At 51.5% G+C, this 24,826-nt stretch overlaps 2 protein-coding genes across 6 annotated transcripts in view; one reads left to right on the plus strand and one right to left on the minus strand.

The window, feature by feature from the left end:
* The window catches only part of LOC122391445 (DNA-directed RNA polymerase I subunit RPA12-like), a 54,976-nt gene extending 43,188 nt beyond the window's left edge, over nt 1-11,788 (plus strand). For all 5 annotated transcript variants that reach the window (XM_043385359.1, XM_043385354.1, XM_043385357.1 and 2 more), the window contains exon 4: nt 11,093-11,788. In XM_043385359.1, the coding sequence (XP_043241294.1) occupies nt 11,093-11,117 (25 nt within the window). In that variant the 3' untranslated portion in view covers nt 11,118-11,788. The remainder of the gene's footprint in view (nt 1-11,092) is intronic.
* Nucleotides 11,789-12,789: 1,001 nt separating this feature from the next.
* LOC122391427 (probable G-protein coupled receptor B0563.6) lies at nt 12,790-22,763 on the minus strand. The gene is made up of 3 exons (XM_043385327.1): nt 22,544-22,763; nt 22,053-22,202; nt 12,790-14,712 (listed from the first exon to the last, which is right to left on the minus strand). Exon 3 carries the CDS (start codon nt 14,696-14,698, stop codon nt 14,015-14,017), a length of 684 nt encoding a protein of 227 aa, XP_043241262.1. The 5' UTR covers nt 14,699-14,712; nt 22,053-22,202; nt 22,544-22,763; the 3' UTR covers nt 12,790-14,014.
* Between the last annotated feature and the right edge of the window lie 2,063 nt (nt 22,764-24,826).

Here is a 24,826-nt window from a genome sequence, read left to right on the forward strand (position 1 = left end):
CCTTCGCTGACCCTGGGGTCTAACACCGGCCTCTGGGGGGTCTGACACCGTACTCTAAGGGCCCCATTGCAGCCTCTAGGCGATAGGTATCGCCGAAGCGCTATCGATGGGCCCATAAGGGCGCTGTACGGTGAGGAGGGCGCTATAATACGATAAGGAGGGCGCTGACAGGTCAGGAGGGCGCCGGCAAGTGTGGAGGGCGCAGAAAGATCAGGAGGATGCTGTGTGGTAAGGACCATGAAGGCGCCGACTGGTCAGCCCAGAGGGCGCCGAATGTGAAAAGGGCGCCGGCAGGCCATAAGAGCGCTGAATGGCGAGAAGGGCGCCGACAGATCAGAAGGGCGCCGAACAGACAGAAGGGCGCTGAAGATGATGCCAGGGTGCTAGATGGTCAGGAGATTGGGGGGTGGATGTCTGGCAGTTCAGGATTGTGGGTGCATCTTCACCCACAAAGAGATATAAAATTGTAAACCTGGGCGCCAGTGCCGCATGGTGTACCGCAATGGCTAACCGTCGAGGGCGCCTAGAGTGCTGGACATTAGAAAGGCGCCTTCGGCGCCCCGAAATGATCGTGGAAGGCGCCATCCAGTGAGGGCGCCTACTAGATTTGGGGGGGGGGGGGGCTAAAGCCCAGTGTGCCCCCCCCCCTTGGCTGCGCCCCTGTTTAGAGCGTTTTACTGTTGTGTTTTCTATCAAGATAAGGTCGATGAGATTGTTGCCTGTGCCCGCGTTATGTACCTACCTACTGTGTGCGGCCGTCTGATCCTTGCGGGGCGGACGACCATTGACGTCATTTCGTCAGCTGAGCAAATGTAAACAAACCTACTGACGAGTTAACCCCCTAATATACGGCCTTGGACGATAAACCGATTAATGAATATTGTCCTGGGCCCTGGCCCCTGTCTCACCGCCCGACGCTGCGCGCGCTGGGAGCTAAGGCATACCCCTGACGTCACTCGAATGACGTTGCGAGCGATCTGTTAGCTTATGATGAATCGCGTTTGGAACAGAGGTCCTAAGGAAACAAGTACAAAGAGAACAGGTTTGAGTGCGAATGCTGCTAGCGTGCTGGCGGAGCGGCGCGCTAACGTTTTGCGATGACGTCATAGCTTAGCGTCAGAGTGAAGTTTGTTGATATTGCCATGGAAACCCAACGCGCCGACGCGCGCAGCGCACTCAGCGATCTGCTGTCAAACACCACCCTGGAGTCAAGGTCACTGGAGTAATTGGGAGACATTTTCACTGAAGTTCCTCTACGTCATTAACGCCTTTGGTTTCACACTCGAACGCCGTCAACAGCCACAGTATCTATAATAGGGCAAAGTTTCCCGAGTATTTCATGATAGTAACTACAGAATGCAGATGGACCAGAGACATGCGATCAGCAGCTCATGACTATGACATTCGGTTGAAATAAATCAACCACCAATGAAGTCATAGCCTACGATTAGGCAGCCCAATTCAAAGAAGATATGGAGCCGTAGATTTGTGGACGGCTCCGGCTCCGGTTGAGTACCTAGGCTCTTATTGAGCTTCGGACGCCACAAGCCATTTGCTACTTCTTCCCCACTTTCTTACCCCCCCCCCCTTCCTCCCTGATTCCGCCACTGGCGGTTTCTGTCGCCTGCCGGCGCAGGTGGAATGGGTGCGCTCGGACGGCTCAGTCGACTGTTGTTGTAAAGCGCAATTTGTTAAAATATGTGCAATTCTAACGCCGAATTAATTCGAAAAAGTGTCGAATGCCAAATCGTCTCCTGACTACAATGTTTGATGGATTGGCAATATCGTTGGTACCGAAGCATTATGAAACATTTATCTCGCTTTATTGAAGAGAGCAGGTTAAACTGAGCACGTTTATTGTCTTTAATTGCGTACAACTCTCGGTTCGATATAAGCGCACTCTGTCTATTGAAAGCGCACCTCTAGGTCACGTGACTGGGGTGTGTCACGTGATTGCGCTTAAAACCGAAATCGGCGTCACGGTTGCGAGTATCTGACAGTCATTTTACGACATCGAAAATGTCTCGACTTCTGACAATCCTACACGAGGCCGGTTTTGACAAAAACATTAAAATCATACTTTTTCAGACACCCCAAACATTTGCCTGACTGACCATATTACGATTTATTCGATTAAGTGAACTTGAATTTTGGGCCTTTTTCGTATTTATGGCCACTCGTGAACCCCATTTGCATCACTGTGATACGGGGTGATTTACCGCGGGGTCGCTGGCCTGACGCCCATAGTACCTACTGGTCTCGTTCATCAGGTCAGCTGCTGCAATCCAGCCGGCTTCGAAACAGAGCCTGACTCAGCCATGGTGTTCGGTGCTGCTGGGCCTTCGATCCCAGAATTTTGGGATAAACACCACTCAACAGTTCAAAGAAATGGGTGAGCTGTCCCGGCTTCTGCGTTTTCCCAACGGTCATCGTTTTCGATAAATGGCTTTACGACAGTCATCGCTGTGGATGAGTGTGGTCCTCAAATTATGGGGCGAGGGGCAGTAAACTTCTGAAGTTCTGACTCTGGGTAGCTCTGGTGGGTCATGATTTCACGCACCAGTAAGGCGTCCCATTTCGGTGATATCCCCCGGGAGATGTTCCTCGCAGGCGCGGCATGTTCCTCGCAGGCGTGGCGAGCCCCTTTGGTGGGCGCTCAGCCGCCGGCTCCTCGGCCAAGGTCCTGTGCTCAATGTCAACACTTGTGTCCGGGTCCGTGATGGGTTATCCAGTCAGCGGTCAGGGTTACTTGTGTCCCAGGAGGTTCCGCTTCATGCGGTACGTTGAAATTGACACCGACGATGACAGACTGGCGCTCATGCCTGAGTGGTGTGAAATAACGAGCCTTTCATATTGAAAGGAAAATCCTGTTACGTTGTTTCAAATATTTTTTAAGTGACTTGTGTTGGAACTTGGAAGGGTTTTGAGCCTCAATGACTTTTCCATTGTTGTGGAAGGTATTCCCCAACGAAGCAGAACCTCCCTGGCGAATATCTGGTCGCTACATGGTCTAGTATCAATACCATCCTGACCTTTCCTGTATATCAAATTTACCGCTTATCTGTGGCCGCTATCATCTTAGGAGAAGACACTTCTTATCCGGTCTATCACTTATATGTAATTGTTTCCTGCAGCAGTGATTCCCTCGGGCTCCCATCGGCGGCACCCTGATGGCATTGGCTCTGTGATTTGCGCATTTAGCAACGTTTACCTTTTAGGAATGCTTGCACATGAAAATGCGCTTGGTGTGCATAAAAGGCGTTTGTTGTGCACTATTGGGGTGTTCAAAAGTTTCGTTGTGTTACGTTGACCACTTTTCTTTTTTATGTAACAAGTTCTGGAAATAAGCGAAATTGTAGAGGCGGGGTTGTTTGCTGCTTTTTAAAAGAAATTATTCATTTTTTAAATTTATTTTGCGAAGTTTTGATGGTAAGAATGCGCTGTTTTCCAGTCATGCGAGGATATCAAATCGCTGCTGCACCGAAAAGTTATCTCACTTCAAGCTTCACTGCGGTTCTAAGTATACCGCCTTATCCTCCTCGTTTCTCTCAGGCCATTTAGGTATTTCTAATTAGACCAGTATTCTCACGGGACGCTGCTGATATGACACGAGAAGCTCGCAGTTTCTGCTAAATGACTTTATATTACCGGAATTAGAAAACAATTAGGCAATTCGAGAAATGCTTGTATTGCTAGGGAAGCAAACCGCTTGCTAAATTGTGACTGCAAAGAAGGTGACTGCAAAGACAACCTCAAGCCAAAAAAAAAAAAATTCTCTATCATGTTCCACCTTAGGAATAATGTGTTCCTCTTCAGAATGGTGACTTGGACACTCATTATACTTTAATACCCTTAAAAGCTATTTATTTTGCCGAGTTTCATAAATAAATTAGGTATATTTAAGAGGTGAGCCATCATTAAATTCTATTCCATAGCTTAACAGGAGGCATTCTGGCACATTTATTACCATACAACACTCATTTTTATAACATTATTTTCATCCATATGTAACGCTCTACTCGTCGGTGGTATTGTTAGGGCCCTGTGCTGGCTGTGTTCAGCCGCCGGAGTCGGCCGGCGGGCCCGGGGCTCCACTAGCCCGGGGCGGTTTCATGACGGCGCGGCGGGGCGGCACTGCCACTTCCCCATAGCTGAGCGGTTGAGCACCGATCGGCCCGCCCTGCCCGGGGAGCCACCGTAAAGCCGCGGCCGTCACTGTGCCTCTGGCAACACCGCAGGCGCGGATACAAGGGGGGGCCATGGGGGCCATGGCCCCCCCCTTGGCCGATTTTTTTCAAAAATAAAATAAAAAGTTAAAAAGTTAAAAAGCTGAAAAGGGGGCCTCCTGAAAATAAAGTGGCCGAAATCCGATGAGTTTTTTTTTTAACCTACCCACTTAGTTATTTCTTAGAAGACTAGCTGAGAAGTCTTCTTTGTTAGAAGATTGGTAAAGCTTTTCATAACTTGGAGGTCTCTTATACTCACAGAGATGACCACTTTTACAGGGCCTCCTAACCTGCACAGAGGGCCTCCAAGCCTGCACAGATGTTGAGATGTTGCCTGAACAGTTAGATAAGCTCAATAGACGCAGTTTTTTTGGGGGGGGCCCAACAAGTGGGAAGATGGGGCCTCCAACAGGTGGGATTATGGGGGGGGGCCTCCTGGTTTCTAATGGCCCCTCCCTTGGAGATTTTCTGGATCCGCCCCTGCAACACCGGCTACCAGGAACTGGTGGCGAGAGCTGCCACTAGACGGCAGCCGCTTGAGGGCCGTTCGGAGAAAGTTGGCTAGAAGAGAAAATGGTATCCATCGGTTGCAAGGTGAACGATTGCCAACAGGTCATGCAGTCGAAATGCTTTAAACGTCAATGAGCTCAGTTTTATTAAAGTTAATTTGTAATAGATGCTAACAGCATGACATTTAACACATACATAACATGATTCATGTTATTTATGGTAAAAGCTAAAACTGAGCGAGCCTAATCATCGTACCGATATGTCAGAGAAAGCACACAAGTTTCATTTGCTTTTTGACGCTTGAGCGAGTATTTGACTGAGCGTAAGTGATTGATTGATAAGGCGGAACATATTGTGCAGGTCGCAGTGATAGATGCGAGTCCGATGACCCACTGCATCGTTTGCTACCGACACTATTCAGGCGTCGACGCGCTACGCATCCGTTGCCGTCTGAGTTGCCATCCGTTGCCGGATGTACGTCTGAGTCGTCTCGCTAGCTCGCATCCGTCTGTCCCACCGTGGCTTGGGCCCGGCGGGTGCCTTGTTTTTCCCGGCGGCCGCGCTCAGCCATTGCGCCGCGGCGCGACCCAAATTGCGCGTCTTTACCGGCTACGTGCCGGACCGCCCGAATCGGTCCGTTTGAGGACCTCGGCTAGGGGGGGGGGGATGTTCCGGTGGGAGGGGGGTGTCACGTGACGAGCCGCTGACCGGCCGCGCGATGATCGGTGTCACCCATTACAGGCGGTTGGCGGGGCCGGCGTGGAGCGTGCCGGGTTAACGTCCCTTTAGGCCGCGTGCGCCGCCTCCGCGGAGAGGGCGCCGATCAAATAATGGCCCGTTTTGGGAGGCCACGCGCAGTGCGCGCTCACATCACGCAGTAATGAACAGATTAAGTGCCGGCGGGGGGAGAGTTCGACAGCGCCGCTGCGCAAACTGATGGACATCGGACTATTACCGTCCATTGAGCGAGCCCGAAAAGTGATACACAAGTAACTACACATAGTCTGAATGTTTTTATTCACGAATGTTTTTAAGTTCTATTAGCTGTGAACTATTAACGTGACGCCTTTTTTGTTTTGTCAAAGCCTACTTTGTAGGCTTTGGAACGTTTTTCATTAAAATGTATGACGGCCTCCGTCTCAACCATTATTGAAGGTAAGGCTTCATGCGCCAACAACTTGCCAGTATGTCGGACCCAATCATGACATCTCATGTGCATAACTTGATACAAAGTGGACACGATTGTATTGTCAATCCCGTGTATATCGCTACCTCTCATCATTGTCCTAGATTCGCTTGTAGTTGCAAGAGAGCGATGATGCTGACTGCTCCTCTGAATAATATTTTCCCGTCCTATCTTGATTTGGATTGTCCGATGCGCCCGTCGTCAACCATGGAGCTGGCGCCGCGATCGTGTTCAGCGGCACAGCATAACTTCAGGCGTCCACAACTAGAGACATCTAGCGGCGGGAGCGCGAATGACTGGGCGCGCCCGCGGCTGAAGCGGAAAGCCCCTGCTTTAGTGATTGCATGAATAACTACAATACGCTGATAGATTTTCTTGGTGCTTGTTTTTCTACTGAGTCATATTGATGGCCTCATTTCAGGTCAGTATTGGTTTTCTGCCCACGGTGTCCTCCGCATTACTGTTTCGGTGGCTGGGTTCGGCCTGTGGTGTCAGTTTGGAGTCCCTGACCTAGGCCTGGGTGTTATCACGTGTGGCACCGCTGGCCGCTGGGTCCGCGGCCCTGGAGCCCTCTGACCTCCGACAATCTCCGTCAGTGCTGGATCGAGAGCGTGCGGCTTTGAGAGCCGCTAATGGTGTTGTGTGGTCGCATGACCGTCAGTGGCCAATTGTTTGTTTGCGGTTGTGCCGGGGCGATATCCGGCCATTTTTGTTGATAGGCGGCGACTGGTCTATGTTGCCAGAAGGTGGTTGTTGTATTTACAGGGTGGGGCAGAAAGATTTACCTCTTGATTTTCTTAAATATTTCGGCCCTGAACAAAGATATCAAATTGATTTCTGGCACATATATGCAGTAGCATGTACACTTCTCAGCGACGGCATTATGGCTCAATATGGTCACCTTGTCCTTCACCACTGCCACGAAATGTTCCTCTGCGGAGGGGCACGAGCGCCGCATGGTGTCCCCGCCAAGATTCGACGGTGCCGTCTCAAGGGCCAGCTTCAGGGCGGCGATTCTGCTGTGTGCTGCTGCGCACACCCTCCTCTCCAAGATGGTCCAGATTGCGAAGTCCATCGGGTTCAGGTCTGGACTTGATGATGGCCGAATGTCTGTGTCCCAGAACCCAGGCATGTGAGTCTTCCACCACGGTTGAGCGATGTTGGCCGTTTGCGGTGGCGCACCGTCCTGGACGAAGACGTATCCGTCTCGGAACGACTGAGTGACCCAAGGCAAAACATGTTCCTCCAGCAGATGGACTTAAACCTGTACATTAACTTTCACAGCCTCCTTGATGAAGACCAAGGATCCTTTTGAGCCGTCGGATGCGACGGCAGCCCAAACCAAGACACCAGCAGGCTTCTGGCGACGAAAAATGGTGCGAATAGCAGGATCAATGCTGGATGAACCATCTGCCAAAAATTTGACGTTTTGGGAGTGTCTCTGGGGCTCAAGCATGAACATGTTGTCATTGGACCAGAAGAATGCCTTGTTACCGGCGCTCCTGATTTCCTCCAATGTTTTTTGGGTCCTGTGTAGCCGCTTTTCCCTGGATGCCGCCGAAATTAGGTGCCGATGTTCCATCCTGTATGAAATAAAGCCCAAGCCGTCGTTTATGATTCTCTTGGCGGTTCTGGGCGAAACACCGAGCTCCCTTGGCAGTTTGCGCATGTTTCGCCTAGAACTTGAAACACCTTCTTGTGCACGATATTTACCAGCTTTTTGAAGCAGATATCCCTTATTCTGCCTGGCATGGACTTCGTCGACGCCAACCCTGTCTTTTTAAGTCATTTATTTACACTGCAAACAGTTTTTACGGCAACACCGAGCTGTTTGGCAACGCTTCAGGAGCTATGGCCAACCTACTTTAGCGACCCAATTTGGGCTCTCTTAGTCAGCTTCGCCATAGCTCACCAACAAATATTACGAAATGCAAAAACGATCTTAATGTTGATACATGAGTCAGTTGGGAAGCTGCATGCCAAATTTTATCAAAATCCGTTCAAAACTTTTTGAGTTATGGACTGAAAACAAACAGGTAAATCTTTCTGCCCCACACTGTATTGCATCCAGATGATGGCTTGTGGACCTATACGTAAACGTAAATAGAGCCTTGTCCGATTGTACGAATTTTGTGGTGAAATGCTCTGACTGACTTGGCCTGGTATTTTTTTACGCGTTTAGCGGTCTGTTGCCAATTGTTCCATTATTGTTCTTTCTTTTTTGAAGATTATGTTGATTGTTTGCATATCCCATGCCAATATCGATTGTTACTAAGAAGTTATTTTGTTCTTTTTGTGATATTGAAGCCTTCTTTAATTTTTGCTCGGAACTGGTAGCCATAACTTCCAGTTTGGTGATATTGACGCTAAAAGCTTCACCGGATCATGCATTTTCCCTGGGCAGATCCCAGCGGTGACATTCAATGAAATATTAAAGGGCAACCGCTCAAAATTGCATGGCATCTCTAGGAAGCAGCTGTGCATGGTTACGAGCTTTTTGAGGGCATTGTGGACAAAGTGCCCACTAAGAATGCCTTTAAACATACGGCCAAACAAACGTTCATGACCATTGCCCGGACTTCCATGACATAAACCCTCTGTTTCTGACGGGCGTACTCGGTCTGCCCCAACGTCGGCCCATGGTATCTCGGACCATGGTGCTGACCGTCTCGCTACGGCGGGGCTGGTCGCGAGGGGGGGGGGACTGTTGTCGGGGAGCTGGATCGCCGCTGTTAGACGTCGGGACGAGACCACCGCTGAGACTGGCTTTCATCTGACCGCCACCATTGCTTGGTTGTCTTGGGTCCCTAGTAGAGATGTCAATCGGATACCAACTTTTTGGTAAACCGATACCAAACCGACACCAATTTGGTATTTGGTATTTCAATCCTAATAAGTTTGGTATTTTGTTGGTATCATGAACCCTCATTAATGTATAAGAGGCTAAGAAATTGGTAAAAAGTTGGTATTTCCCTCATGTTCTCAAGATGGTTTGGTTTCGGTATTTCCCCACGGTGTTAGTTGGTATTTGGTTTGGTATCGGTATTTCGATTTTCTGTAACTGACATCACTAGTCCCTAGCACGGTCGGGGCACGCCCCCGTCCAGCGTCGAATCACCGGGTTACCCACCGCCGTCGGTCTGTGTGTGGTCAGACGAACTCAATTCGCCGCTATAGTGACAGAGAGCTCGCGCACAGTCCTTCAAACAGGTCCCGGGCCTTCCCCACTGGGCGTGACGCGAGTCCCGCGTCCGATGGAAGGCCATAGACCACGATAGCCGGCGGTGGTGCGGACGTGACCGCTGATGACACGGGTCAGGCGGCAGAGGCCATCTCTCAGTGCCGTTGGCAGCGACCTTGGCAGCGGGCAGTCTGGTGGATACCCCCCCCCCCCCCCATCTGTCCCCCGCGCCTACTAGCAACACGCTCTGAGCCGTGTAAGCACCATAAAGCTTGTTTACGCCGTCAGGGATGGCCAATAAATGTATCCCATTTCCGACTCTGTCACCATACTAGGACTTCAGTGCTGTGAAATACCAGACTGGATGCAGTAGTCTTTGTGTTTTATTGTTTTGTTTTGTTTTTATTTTAGATGCTGGGCTTTTTCTGCGCACGAACTGTTCGGTGTAGTGCCTAGTCCTACTTATCATAACACGTACGAGTAAGCTATCTCAAATAACGGATAAAATGAGGACATAAACCAGGCGATGCTTACATTGATTTATCAGTGTCTCTGTTTCTCGTCTTTGTCTTTCCCCACATCTTAGTTCTTCCTGTTGTTGCTATAGGAACTCCGCGTCCGCTTGACACATTTCTAGCGGACTTTATTTCGTGGATCAACACTGGCCAGCGTCTTTTCTCTGCTGGTATGTTTTTTAGGATGCCAGGAATGTTGTTCGCGAGCTTTTTGTTTCCGAAGCTCAGAATTACGTTGCTCGCTAGCACATAGAAGGACAGTAACCGTTGACGCTATGAAAGGTTTGTTTCCCCTTCTGCGAACAGCTCCCCCTCTTTTTTATGGAAGCGAATTGGAACTATTGAATTCGTACCGTTGAGCCTGTGAAGCTTTCGTTATGGTCAATATATCCGCTGTTCCCTCGCCCGTATGAAATTGACGCCGGTGGATCGGACCGTGCTGCGATGCTATTGACAATTCCCGCTGCGGTTTCCGGCTCGTTTGATCTGCGCCGCCGCCGGCTGTGGCTCCATCGACCTGTTGATTGCCGTAGTCTGGGTTGGCGGACATGTGGCGTGAATCGCTCAGCCACCACCGCGCCTCAATTCAGCCTGGATTGCCGGGGCAGCGGCGCCACCAATCACTGCCTGGGGGCGTGAACGAGCCGTCCGTCACCGCCCCCCTCTCCCTTCCCCGGTACCCAACAGACGATCGAACGCTGCCGTTCAACGGACCATCGAACTATGCCGTCTGGCAAACCGTCAAACCACGCCAGACAAACCGTCACACCGCGCCCCACCAACCGTCAAAAACCGCCCAACAAACCGTGACAACCTAACTGACAAACCATCAAACCGTGAAACCACCTCCAGACAAACCGTCAAATCCCCTCCGAGAAACCGACAAACTGTCAGACTGCCTGACACCGTCGAACCCCGCCTGTCAAGCCTTCAAGCACCACCTAACAAACCGTCGACACCGACACTCATTGAGCTCCATCGTTGGACAGCCTATCAGCCCCCACCGGACTACTGATGTCGACGCGACCTTGACCCTCAGTTCTTGTAAGCCGCTCGGCACACGACCAAACGAGCCATGCTAGCCGCGTCGGCTGCCACGGGGGCCAATCTGTCTGCGATGGCCGTGGCAAGGTCACTCCGAGGCGAGGGTGATCTCATGGGTGATGTTGTGAGGCCGGAGTCAGTCGGGACGCCGTCTTCTTGCTGAACTGCTCGCTGGTTTTGTTAAGAGGATCATCCCCACGGTGTGCTTTCGGCGTGTATCTGGATCTCCCAGCTCCCGCCACACTGGCTCTTCTTACGTGTTTTTTACAGACAGACCAGACTCTGCGCCATGCAGCGTCGGATCGACACCATCACCAGCTCTCCCCGTGGCTGAGGTGTCATCGGGCCCTGATTTCCCCAGCCACACCGTACACCGAGCTCGCCGGTCCTCCCTCCGCCATCACATTACTGACTCGCTCACCTGTTGCAGGTACAAGTTCTCGGAAAACTCATGACGGCCGCGCCTGGCGCTGGGTCTGTCCGCTGGCTGTACTGGTGGACTGGGGGCTCCCCACCTTACTTTGTCACTCGCGCTGCCCACCGGATGGAGTGCGGAATGTGGTGGCACACCACCCGCCGGGACTGGAGCGGTGCTGCTGATTGCGGGAGTGCTACTGACGGCTACTGACGGTGACGTACGCGGTGGGGGAGGGAGATGGTCTGGTTACGTGCTGCTGCGCATGTTCATGGTGACGTGGGCTGCCGCTAACAAACTAGCGACTATGCTGTTTTTGATACGGGCTCTAATGATGTGGTGTTTGTTTTGTTTTGATAGGAGTCGTACGTGTCCAGAATGTCAATGAGTGTCCTGATACAATAGTTATCCGTTCGTTGTGCGCTGCCTGATGTGTGTATACAGACAACTACAAGTGATGTTAAAAACATCTGCTCTTAAAAAAATCCGTAGCTGCTTTATTGTTTGAGATACTTTGCCTGATATACTATTTTAGTGTCAGCTAGCAATTGGTGTAAAAACTTGTTCACAAGTTCAATATATTTTTAGTTGTGTGGAAACTGCCATCATTTCAGTTCGCAAATTTTGAATTACTATTCACACTCCATATTGTGTTTTCGCTGCCATTTTACAATGACTGCAACACGTCAGAAGAATACACATTTCCGTTGATGGGTCTGTTTTTTTCTGTTGTGTTGCCCGCGGCTGTGTCTGGCGCCGCGGCGTGTCGGGCCGCTCGGTCATCTGCCCCTGTCGGCCCTGTTTACGTCTCCACGCGCCGTCTGAGGAGGAAAGTGGCCGGCTCGTGGCCGCGCCGCCGTCCGCCGACCCCGCCACTAGTTTGATGGTCGTGCTCTGTCCCTGACAGTTGTTTGCCGCAAGCCACTATTCATCCCGACTTGATTTGCATAGGCCATTTGTGTTGATATCATTCGGAGCCTGAGAGATTTAAAGTGCGTCTCCAACTGGTAAATTGGGAGTGATTCGGCTCTCGATGATTGAAAAGCGTGTTGTCGCATTTGCCTGCAGGCGATGGGTTACATTCTGCGGTGAAATGATTTTCACGTTGATTCCTCTAAGCACAGAAATTATATGAAAGGCTAGAGTAATCGACAATATTTTGGCTTTCGTTTCAAATACGTGTTTATTTTGTATGTGCAATTCGAAACATTCGGTAGACGTGCTATCAAGTTGGTCGCAGAGTAGCTATCCCGTACGGTTCGGACAGGCTCTAGGCACCCGCTCACTGATAGATCACTGATCAGTCGACTTTTTATAGTTCGCCGAACGCTAGGGCACGTGTCCTCCCTCAGCAGGTCAAAGGCGACCTTAGGGTGGCGTCAGATCGTAGTTATTCATACGACCTAGGCGGCGTTATTAGAAGTTATGCCGTGTATGCCCGAGTGTCGCGGGCTGTGACAGGCCGCATACCAGTTATGTGAACGGTCGAGCTATGTGAGCGGTCGGCCGGCCTGCCAAGGATGTGAACTCACAGTGACGCGCCGTTACGGCTCATATTGTCACCCCTCGTGATTCCTGACTCGTTAAAAAACTGCTGAAGGCAGTGTGTTTCTGTACCGTGAGTTTGTCGGAAATGGTTCCATGGTAAAACATACAGTGCTGCCGTGGGGGTTGGGGTTGGAGGTTGACGGCGCTTCGCCGAAGACGCGACAGTTACCTGTTGGTTTATCATCAGATGACGTTATGGTTGTCGGGTCACGCGACATAGAATCCCATCAATGCCGGTGCTGTGCTGGCCCGAAAATAGCCAACCACCGCGTCGTCGCCGCCGGGCCTCACAGGAGGCGCACACCGGGCGGTCAGGATGACACTGCGCCGGGGGGACGGCGGAGACAGCCCAGACGGCACAAGACCGCAGGCAGCGCCGGCCCGGCACTGATTGTCAGCGCATGACTCACACCACATCACACAAACGCGCGCGCGCCGCCATCGGCGAGATGATATCGATTCGAGAGGTAACGATATTGCAGAGATCAGAACATCGCATAAATAAACAAGGCTTGTAAACACAAACAGCGAGGATCAAATCAATAAATACGAGCACACCTGTTATTCCAAACACATCAAATGTGCACTAGATGGGCCTTATTTGTTTTCATCAATCTTGATGTGCCTTATCAACCTTGAATATAATTTTGGAGAACGTTTTGATGCAAATTAGTCATTGTATCAGCCATAATGATCGATGCGCTTGGTTACGCGCCTAGTCAATGTCGCGTTAATATTGATACATTACATTGAAAAACGCGGATCTATGCTACCAGTTCGAGTATGAAAACACTCCCAATCGCGTATTTAGCAACAATGCACGCTTACTGAGTGCTACCCCATAACGAGAAATGATGACACTGGCGAGTGACGTCACACTAATACACCGCAGAGACCATCACCGACATTAATCGCCTAATGAAACATGACTGATAATCATCCCAGTTTGGTGCGTCACTCCATATTTCTGCAAACATGAAACAAATGAATGGCAAGAGTGAACAATGGGCAATAAATATTAGGTATGTACGGTGATACTTTGGGCCAGAGCCTATATCATGCCGCATCAGATGCTGATGTAGAGTCATGTGCAACATCTATTCACACACTTATGAGATTATGTCGTATCTGATTATTCTTGCTCACACGCATACGAGTACTTCACCGGTCGTCAGAAACTGCAGCCTTGCTTCACCCCATACTTTTTCTGAACAGTACCAGCCATACCGTAACCACTAATACCACTCTTTCTATACCGTTCCACGACTTTGTCTCCAACCCAAGCCTCCACAGCATCCCCTCTGTACCTACGCATCTGTACCTCTAGCTCACGCGCTCTCAGACCAGCTAGAGGGACCACGCCCGGCGCGCGGCGCCGTGCGCGTGCCATCAAACGTCCGTCTTGGAGCTCTTGGAGGGCACCATGACACTGCTGTGTTCACGGAGTCCGATCGTCTTGAAGAAGGTGTCGCGGAACTCCTTGGTGAACAGACAGTAGATGTAGAATGTCAACGAGTAGTTGACGATCTCCAGCACGTTTGACACGGCGCGGAACACCTGGAATGGATACGACCACATCATGGACTGGCTGAAGCTGACACTCAGCACCACCATCGGCAAGTTGCAGAAGAAGAAGAGTGTGGCCGTGGAGCCGAGCAGCATCATCAGACGGTGCTCGTCGGTCTGCTGTGCGCGCTGCTCGCGCGACATGTGCACCAGCGAGCGGCGCTTGCGGCACACGCGCCGATACGACCAGTAGATCTGCAGGTTCAGGTAGGTGATGGCCACCGTCGGCGCGATCTTGTAGAGGATCTTGAGCGTCCACTTGTAGACCAGGTAGTAGACGGACTGTGTGAAGGCCAGGTTCTCGGCGATGCGGTAGGAGGTGGTGCCGTTGACGCCGGCGCAGGCCACCACACTGGTCCGCAGCGTGTACGGCGAGAACATGATGAAGGTACAGACGGGCAGCACGGCCAGCGTGATGCGCGCCCGCCGGCCCTCGTTGGTCTGGTTGTGCGCGCGCACCGGATGGCAGACGCTGATGTAGCGCTCGGTGGTCAGCGCGACGAGCATCAGCACCGACAGGCCTGGGGGCAGAGATCATAACGTCAGCACCACAGAACTGGGAATAGATCATAGCATCAGCACCGACAGGCCTGGGGGCAGAGATCATAACGTCAGCACCGCAGACCATGAGAGGGCACAGCCACAGATGCATCAGCCCCGGCAGACCTGGAAAAGTGCTGCACAGACGGACTAGTCGCCGCCTAGAGGCAATGTCGATATGTATAAACATATAAAGGAATGCACCAGCGCGCGGGCTTGGCAATAAGCTCAGGTGGTAAAGAAACACTGAGGAAGGCATGTGAGGACGTCATTCTCTGGGGAAGGCATCGGCACTGGCGCATGCCACGCCCTTAAAGTCAAACAGATGCATCGTTTCGCCATCAATGAGAGCCGTTTACCAGGTTAAACATTCAGGGAGCCTGGGGAGAAGAGAAAGCGCACATAAAAAGGTAACGCGGGCGATGGATGACCTGTGTCCAGCAAAGAAGGGACGGCAGGGCAGTGCAGATATGTTGAAGGCCAAAGTTGTTATACCATTACCGCGTTTGTTTTACTCAAACAAAATGTTCCTCCAATCAAATGCAAAAAAAATGTGGTGTATCCGCTTTCCGGGCTCCGCTCAACTCTGGTCTCTGACAGGTCACTATCAAGGCTGTTACGCTTGTGGCATGCAACGCAGTCCGTCGTCTTATGTGGTCCCTGACTGACAGAATTATTTCATCGCCAGTACACAGGCGCGACAGGCTTTCTATTTAAGACCGTGAAATCCCCGAGAAACCATAAACCACCCAGATTGTGCGCAGAAGTTATATTGCTCCAGGGACTACGGTACATTATCCGGAATAAGCCCGGCGTCTAACACCTGGCCACCACCCGATCACGCCCCTTAGGAGGGGTCGACGGCCTGGGCCTGACACGTGTGTTATCCGCGTTATCCTTCCACCGAACGGGGGTTGCCGACTTCCGCACTTCCGCAGGTAAGGATAGTTCCATAGTTCCCGGACAGTTGGGTGCTGCATGACTCCTGGACCGAGACAGACCACACTGGGACGGGTTTGTGGCTTCGCTACAGGTTCCAATCTACACCCCAGTTCATTCACTGCAATTCAGGCATGACGCTGATTCGGTGCAATATGTTGGAAGTCCACTCCAGTTAATCTCCAGTAGTCAAATCAAGTCCAGTCTAGGACAGCGCACTTCCGTCACCGATCCGCCTCAATCCAGCCCAGTACCGTATAACCCTCTCTCTCTCTATAGCGAGAATCGCCCCCGCCTATCGCCAGGCCGTCCGCCACTGGACAAACATCCCACCGCTGCCGTCGCTGCCCGAGGGCACTGTGGGTCCGTCCCACCGGTCAATTTGAGCTCATCCGCAGCCACCTGCCGCAGCCGGGGGCGACACACTACCGGTGGATGACACTGGTTCGGCGAAACGACGCGTCCGACGCTGGGCAGCCGGGCCAGGTGGGTGAAAGGAACTGGGGAGGTTGCGAGGGATGGCAGACGGACCTGGGGAGGTTACGACTTGCGACTGACGGTGGAAGGAACTGCGGAGATTACGAGGCATGGTAGAGACTAGAGAGAACAAGACAAGTCACGAAGTGTGGTTAGAGGGGATTGAGAGGTATACGAGGGCATGGCGAACGGAACTGGGGAGGTTGCGATAGGTTTTAGACTGAGCTGGGAACAACGCCTGTTACGGCCTACTTGCAATCACTCACGATGTGTGGATAGTGAATACCTACTGATCTTCCCTGAATATCACTCGTAAAACTATTGATCCTCGACGCTGACAACCAACGAGCTGCGACGCATTCTATCGACTTCAGTGTCATTAGTTTTCAATAACTGACGCCGCCCGCTGGTGTCGTGGTGCCGCCCAATGGCCTGATACCTATCACGTCCTCGTGACGTCCAATGGATGTGGTGATGCGTTACAAGTCGGCTAATATTGGCTGTAACCGTCGTGTTGAGGCGCCAAACCAGCATCAGTACAGTTCGGCTCAAAGGCAGTCTGGGTGACAGGCAATGGCACCGGCCCAGGCCCCAGAGTGACCTCGGATACCCGTGTTACACACATGGGACACAAACTTGCAATGACAAAATAGGCATTCTTTGAACTTCGAGTGTGGATGATTCTGTAAATGAAAATGATTGAATTGAGAATGAATTGTGTCGAAAAAAAATGAAGTAAATCGGAAAATATACTACCTTCTTTGAAGCTATCGCAAAGATAATGAAGCAATTTTCTTCAGCCTGCTTTCGCTTCGTTTGGCAATCTACAAACATTGTCAGAACTTCTGGAAACTGAGGCGTGCAATCTCACGGTAAACTGTTAACAATCACAAACTTTCCGCATCTTCTCGAGTTTCGCTCCGAGATTGACGCTTCATCCCCACGTCCCCACCCGAAACCACTGAACTTCTTCAGCATCACTGAGCCTAATCAATCCCGTCATCACACAGAGCTCGCTGTAGACCAGCGAGCTAAGTGGCGCGGTCGGTCTCACCGTATTTACTCGTTCTTTTGTTACGGCATCTCCGGTCGCACGTGCCGGTCCCACGGCGGCAACCCAGTCTCGCGGCGGCGGCCCGTCCCATTTGCCGGTGGCCGTCCGTCGGCGGCGTGGCGTCGTTACCGTCGTTTTTGCTCCGATCACGGCCGTTTTTCCTCCCGACAGCCAGTTGGCGGGACGCGTTGGCCCGCTGTTCAGGTGCAGACGGGTACGGGGCATGGTGATGCCGGTAAACGGTGACGGGTTTACTGTCGCTGCTAGCTGGTGACACTGAACGAGGCTCCTAGTCTTTTCCCGACTGTTCCTAGGGCTGCTGCATCTCTCATGGCTGCGCTGTGTCGGCTGGTCCGCAGCTCGACTACCCTTCACCGGTCCTGGTGGCCGCCCGAGCCCGAGCCCTCGGCCACAGCTCTCGCGTGACGCTGTCCGATCTCAGGTGCCATCTCAGCGGCGAGCGAGACTGCGTGATGTGATTTCTCGCAGTGGCGGCTGCTCAGTGATCTGGAGATCCAATCGACAGCTGATCGATCGGCAGGCACGATTGAAACCCGCATGGCCTCTCTTCGACGGCAAGGGGGTGCATGTGTCTAAGGGTGTTGTACTGCGCCGTGAGAGCTCGAATTGCCTGTTCAGACCTCTAACTGCGTCAAAAGCACTGCGCCATGGCATGCCACACTACACCTCAAAGTGTTGTGCTGTGCCTGTGAAGCTTGCATTTACTGGCCTACTGCGCGGTACAATCCATTACATGCTGTGCCGTGTAAAGCGGCACTGCTCCAACAGCCGACTGTACTGCGGTTCAGTCCTCTGCACCTACTGGCTACTGCGCAAGCTGAACTAAAAGCATGCCAGGGTCTCCCGGCAGTCACGCGGCGCAGATGCATGGTTCCCTGGGCACTGGTGACGTGCAGTGATGTTACAAATTGGCTGTTTTTGCACATAATCCATCCAGGTGATCCTACGTGATACAATGACTTCCAATCACTACAGAAATATGTCTGCAATGTGCGTGGGCTTGCAAGACGAAACATGGAGGTACTTTTATATCTACATTTATTGGAGGTGATACGTCGGTAAAGTCATAACGAAAATTCATTGCTCATACTGAGCTTCTCCGAGAAGTAGGACAAAGCTCATATCTACTCCGTCAATCACATCTGCAGTCATATCGGAAGTCTCATCTGACGAATCCAATCAGCTGCTCTCCAAGCCCATAACAGTGCGTGAAAGGCTCACGCACTGGGCGCATATCAGCCCATCTCCCATTGATTAGATGAAAGTGCGTATCCGCAGAAATCGCGGTTCTCTGGCGGCGCAGAGATGGGACTGAGCTGGCGCCTCGGCGCGGGATGCGGGCCGGCTCGTCCGCTCGTTTGTGGGGCGACAAGGAATGATGGGATCGAGGCGGGCTTAGCGTGATCGAGGGAAGGAGCAACGGACGGCCGAAATCCGGACGGTCCAGAGAACAGGCCAAATAAATGACATCCGGACGTGTTCGCTGGGGATGGAGCTGGCAAATCACCGTGCCCAATTGCTCGACGCGATGAGGGTATCCATAGCAGAACAGGTCATCAAACGAGCGTGCGTGTGCGTAGGCCTGTTGGGATGTCGAAAGATGAAAATGACTTGGAACGCGCCTCATCAGAAGTGCGTACTGGATGAGAAGTGAAGGAAATTGAGCCATAGCTTCTCGGGAATTTTAAACATTAGTTTGACAACGCTGAATTTCTATTAATATTCCACTAAATGCTACGCGCTAAGCAAAGACTGAGCTTGCAAAGCACATGCATATAGTTGCGACTTACGAGATGCATGCGACTCGGCTTCTTTTTAGAAGTAAAAAAGCGTTTTCCGCGCATTGCTGTCAGATACACATTGATATTAGTAAGATAGTCAGAGAGAGCAGACGACTCACCCAAACGCAGAACATCTCCAGTGAGCATTTACGGTGATTGCAAAGAAACGATGGCAATCGGCTACTCCGCCTAAATCCCTGAAACTCAGGCGTATTTAACTTAGTTGCTATCTGCCGTCCAGCTCACCCCGACACCTCCGTAATCCTGTGATAGACAACTGTCGGATGAACGCCTTTCAACCACCGTCAGCGCGGCACCTAACGACCGGCAGTGCCGATCCCTCCGCCTCGATGGTCGCCTAAAAACGCCCTTCTGAGCGCCATTCCGGCTCACTGGACAACTCGAGCTCCCAAGAGTGCTCTGCCGGCTTCGAATTTCGAATCCGAGTGGATCGTCCGGCGTTTTTCGTTCTCCATTTCCGGCCGGGACCGAGCGGTCGCCGGCGGCCGGCGGCAGACCGCAGTACGCCCCAGCGCTCAGACGCGATCAAATCAGACACCTCAGGATCTGGGTCACCGCGAGAGAGACGGGGCGCGGCGACGGTGCACGCATTCACAGCGTGACGTCACCACTGGCGGACGGTCAAAGGCGCGCTGCGGCGGCCCGGCGACGGTGACGGCTGGGACTGACACGCCGCCGTCGGCGCCGGTACCGTCTCGGCTGGGTCGGGAAGAGGCGGAGGTAAATCAACTAGTCGAGCCACGCCACCTGCTTCCGACGGCGGTTTTGCCGTAACGCCGTCAACACTCGCCACCGCCGCGCCGCCAGCGGCCCATATTGCGTGTGGCAGCTTTTCATCCTGTCCGAAACAGGCGTCACATTTAGTGCCGCTTTAGACAAGGATAGGAAGTGGCTGAGTGCTAACTAGCTGCCGCGTAGGGCACTGACTGGGTCCTGACTGATAGCTGAGTACAGTGAGTAGGGCTCCGGCTCTGCTGATATGCACCACAAGTGATGTGTCTCATTGGACGCTGTCTGGACGGCGCGAAGACGTCACTGTGCGATTGAAGTATGAGGATTGAGGACGGGTGACGGTATAACGGTGTTAAATATGACGATATACGAGCGGTTATATACGAGCGGTGGAACGGACGTGCAGAGGGACGTACGAGGTGTCGAGCACGCCACGCAAGCATGCCGTGGCCGTCGGATGTCGTTCTTTATTGTAATGACGTGTCCGTGAATGAGCTATGCCCGAAGTTGATAAGCCGCTGAGATCATTCTGCATAATCGCTCCAGCGCAGGTCCGGAAGGTATGACCTTTCTATAGTCAGCAACATCTGGACTGTTCCTCTCTGTTGTTCTCTACTCCCATGGTTCTGTTCTCTGGTATGTACAGGGTCAAGTGCCGTGGGCATGCTGAATTTTGAAACGATTATTCAGCGTAGATATTGAGCGCTTTTTAGTTTTAATTTATGACACCACCAGCAGTACTGATTATTGAATACATTTGTATGCCCCTCACTCCTCAGCACCACATCAAAATGAATGAAAAGACCACCACCTAAAGAATTCGACAGCCCTACCAAGCACAGCGTGACGATTTATCTAAGCGGCCTGCGCGGTCGATTTGGCGCCCGGCTCCGCCCCGGGTTTCAGCGACACAGATGTATCGGCCGCTCCGTCCCGCCGGAGACCCGGCCGCCTTTGGCCGCGGTCGGCGAACCAGGGTCGTTAGCACTCCGACTTTAATCCGCCGCTAAACCACAATCACCGGCAGAGCACCCTTCCGGTCGTGACTTCCGGTTTGGCCGGCTGCCTTCCGGTCAGAGTCGCTCATTGGCTATCTCGCTGCGGGGGAGGGGACTATAACCGGGGCAGAGGTCGAGATCCTGCCAGTGCTAATGATGTCAGTTGTCACTGCTGCTGCGTGCCCCTCCCCCTGGCTACTGCCACACTGTCCCCCCCCCCCTCCTGACCTGCAGGGCACTGACAGCACAGGCTGATGGGAGGGCGTTTGTTGGCAGCGTTAGGATTGTCGCGAGTCCACGTGCCAGATAAGCGCGGGTGAGAGGAAGGAGGGTGAGGTGCGGGTACGAGAGCGAGAGAGAGAGAGAGAGAGAGAGAGAGAGAGAGAGAGAGAGAGAGAGAGAGAGAGAGAGAGAGAGAGAGGGGGAACAGAAAGATCAATGGATGTGTGTCAGACGAAGAAAATTCAGGACGGCAAAAAAGCTATTCGGGGCGATGCATTGACGTCAATTCCTGTTCCGTCTGCCACGTCTCAGTCCTGCATGCAACATGCATCCCTGTGTTGCCCCATGGGGCTGAGACGGGGCAAAATAATGGCCATTGTGTGGCACCAGCAAATTCTGTGGAATTTCTGAAGGCCTTTAATTAATGGCGTAATTGCTTAAGTTGAACTAGAATTCCGATCCTCACTGCCCAGAAGACAAATTACCCAGCTACCCTGGCGGCTGTCATGACCTTGGCCCATGAGCCCATGAGTGCAATAACGTAAAGCGATCCTGGCAAAAGCGCCACACGGTATAGCCGGATCGGTACAGCTCTTATCCAGCATTGCAATACGACACCTGGGGGAACCATATCTACGAACAATACCACGATGCAAGGTCAGGTGGTCAGCGGGGACTGCTCTCGAATCCGGGACGCCGAAATGTCGCCAGAGGTCATGGTCTTTTCGCCGTCAGCTCAACGATGATTGCGCGTTCAGAAGATTGCAAGTTCAAGGAAACAGGATAAACTTTGACCGCATAGAAACTTTCAAGCGTCACCAGAAGTAAAAGGTGTTGTCTTGAGGCCCAGTTATTGAATGTTGCAGTTTAGACCTAGACGATGTTCACAAGGTAATTGGTAACGCTTAGTAAAATTCGTAGCCGCTGTCGGCATGTTGATTGTAGGTATACCATCAGCCATGATGACCAGACCAGCTGTGCTTTGTTTCAGTCCGTGCTCCCGATGTCTGTCCAAAGTCCAAACCCACTCCGCCATATTTCCCATACCGCTTTGCAATCAGGCTAGAGCCACTCACCGATGAACCCGTTGCCGAGGTAGAGCTCCAGTCTCGCGAAGTACAGGGCTGCTCCGTAGTGGCTCCACGAGCGAGCCTCGCCGTGTACCAGGATACGCAGACAGAACGGCACTGCCAACAGCAGGGCGACCAGCGAGGAGGCCGCGTACCCTGTGGAAGAGAGAGGGCTGGGTTAGAGATGGAGGGCATGGCAAAACTCTGAGTTCTATGCCGGGAGAGACAGCTTGGTCAGATGGCAATTTGCATTACAAAATAAGCTGGAATGTTCGAGTGGATTGAATGATCGGCTCTAACCTCTATCTAAGCAGAGCTTGATGCGCAGGCCGCGACCTTTACTTACAGTCTAATAGGGCCATAGAGAGTGATCGGAAGAACTGTGATGGCGAAATTTGCCCTGACCATCAAAGCCGGACACGGTTCGTCCCACTCAACTGACTTCAACACTACACATGCTCCCACCAACAGCAGACCATTCTGTCAGAGTCTCATACCTGCATCGAGAGACTGCGTACCCTGCGACTGCGACTCGAAACTACACTCTTAAGGCCGGAACACAGCACACGCTTGCAAATCGCGTCGAACTCGCGTCAAGCGCGGAAATCGCTTCGTCCGCTGTGTTTTCACTTGCAATTCAGCTCGCAACCCGCGTCGAAAACGCGTCTCGCTTGGAAAACGCTTTGCGCTCCCAAATCGCGGCTGAAACGCGTTGATTATTGATTGCACTTGACCTTTGCACGTGACATCTTAGCATATCAATGCGTCTGTTTCATGACAAAATTTTATGCGACATTCTTTCGATGAAAATTTTTTAGCTTTGGTATTTTAAATGAGAGAGAGATAAATGACCTTCTCCTCGATCATTAATTAAAATCAGCACAGGTTAAATGTTACTTTCTTTTGTAAGAAATTCCTTAAAAAACAGTTGATGCCATGCCACACAGGTAGTTCATCATGCCACATTGGAACTTAACTATAATTTGTTCAGTCAATTTTAGTATTTTAGTCAGTATTTGTTTGCCACGTATCATGGTCATTGGTCACAATCGGTTGTTCAGAAGTTTTTCAAGCGAATACAACACCGCTCTTGCAAATCTAACAACTGTTATCGTTCAATCTAATCTAGCAATTCATTCAATCTAATAATCCAACGATTACCATCCGTAAGTAAACTACATGTTTCTCCTTTTGCGTTATGCAAATCACAGGATATACTTAACCCTCGCCCGCACATGCCATTTTCCCATCCTAGAACGCACATGGGGGGGGGGGGAGGCGTGCCATTCCCCCGCGCCATTTCGTTCCTGTTGGAGATAGAGCTTCGCGGTAGAGACCAGAAAGATTCTTTGGGAAGAGACAAATCCAATGATTCCCAGTTTTACCTTCTCAGGTCAGTCGTTGACCTTCCAGGTCAGGTCAAACTAAAAAAAAAATGTTGTTTTGGGTCACCGTTGCATATCAAGTGCGCTGCTCATCATATAGGTACCGGGCGATGACGATGCCGTTTTGTGGTGCCAAGCCAGCTAGAACCTTTTTGTCACACTATCCGATCAGGTTTTTGCTGCTGAGGTCATTTCAGGTCAAGTTAGGTCAAGGTCAATGATATGTGTTTGCATGTCTGTGAGTGTATGCGAGATACTGATGTGTGCACCGATTGTTTATGTGTCCATATTACATGAGATCATGAAATGAGAAGGTTTTACCAAAGATACAGTCAAAGAAACTTCACGAAAAGTAAATTCATCTTGCCTAAATCGCAATGATTTTAGATGATGTAGGGGTGGAGACTCGAGCCCGGGCCTGTGGGTCTGTCGCTATCTCCCCCTTTATCAGCTACTTTACTCTACATATGACAAGTGGTTGGCTGGGACGTCTCCCTTGTGCCGTTAACCCGTCTGCCACCCGGGCCACGTGTCATTCTACATGTGCATCTACGGTGGGGCCGTTTACTCGAGTGGTTCAGTGGTGAATGCTCGCCATTTGGTAGCCACGCGGTGGGTAGCGTGCCGATGGCTATACTAATCTAATGAGCACCAAACCCTTAAGCCAACTAAAGTTAACTGGCAAAACTAAAGTACCGACATAAAATTGCTTCCACTCTTTTATTCCTCCTTCTCGTATTCCTCCATGAAAAGTTGATATCGATTTTGCAAGTGGCTGCGATGGTCAAGTGGCCCAAGGAGCGGGTTCGGTTTTTGGTAGGGGAGGATGGGGTAATTTGGCCGCTTTTTTAGGAAGCGCTGTAGCTGGGAAGTTGGCGACAGACTTCTGCACTCTCTCAAGGCTGGCAGGTGTAGCATTCATTTTACTTTCTTTTACAGCAAGCTGAAAATGATAGAGCAACTGCTTATGCCTGAATTTTGTCGTTCTACAAAGGTTTGCAAAGCGGCTTAATTGCCCCTCTAGCAGGGTTATTTGGCCGGTGGGGTACGGGTAGAGCAATTTGGCCGGTGTTAATTTGAGGCCTGGATTTTATGTTACGGGCAAGTCAGCTTCAGCGCCAGCAATGACATGTGTCCTTTACGCATTTTTAGGCTGACTCGATGTCGGACTTATCTTCGAATGATTTTGACTCAGGTCTTATTTCAGCATTTTCCTGCACAACTGAAAATGCGCTTCCTTAGCATACACTGCTAAATCAAACATTTGCATTTTATTTGTGGTGAGAAAACGTTAACCCTCGCCGGCCGAGGGGGGGGGGGGCGGGTGCCGCCCCCCATAGGTTTTTTCGCGATAGCTCCGAGCACGCTGGCGATAGAGAGCTGAAACTTGGAATA

The sequence above is a fragment of the Amphibalanus amphitrite genome, unplaced genomic scaffold, assembly GCF_019059575.1.
Source record: "Amphibalanus amphitrite isolate SeventyFive unplaced genomic scaffold, NRLGWU_Aamphi_draft 000437F_arrow, whole genome shotgun sequence".
NCBI lineage: Eukaryota > Metazoa > Arthropoda > Thecostraca > Balanomorpha > Balanidae > Amphibalanus > Amphibalanus amphitrite.

Excerpts from the sequence above, each read along its gene's own strand:
- LOC122391427 (XM_043385327.1), bottom strand. The coding sequence starts at position 14,698 with ATGCTCGTCGCGCTGACCACCGAGCGCTACATCAGCGTCTGCCATCCG.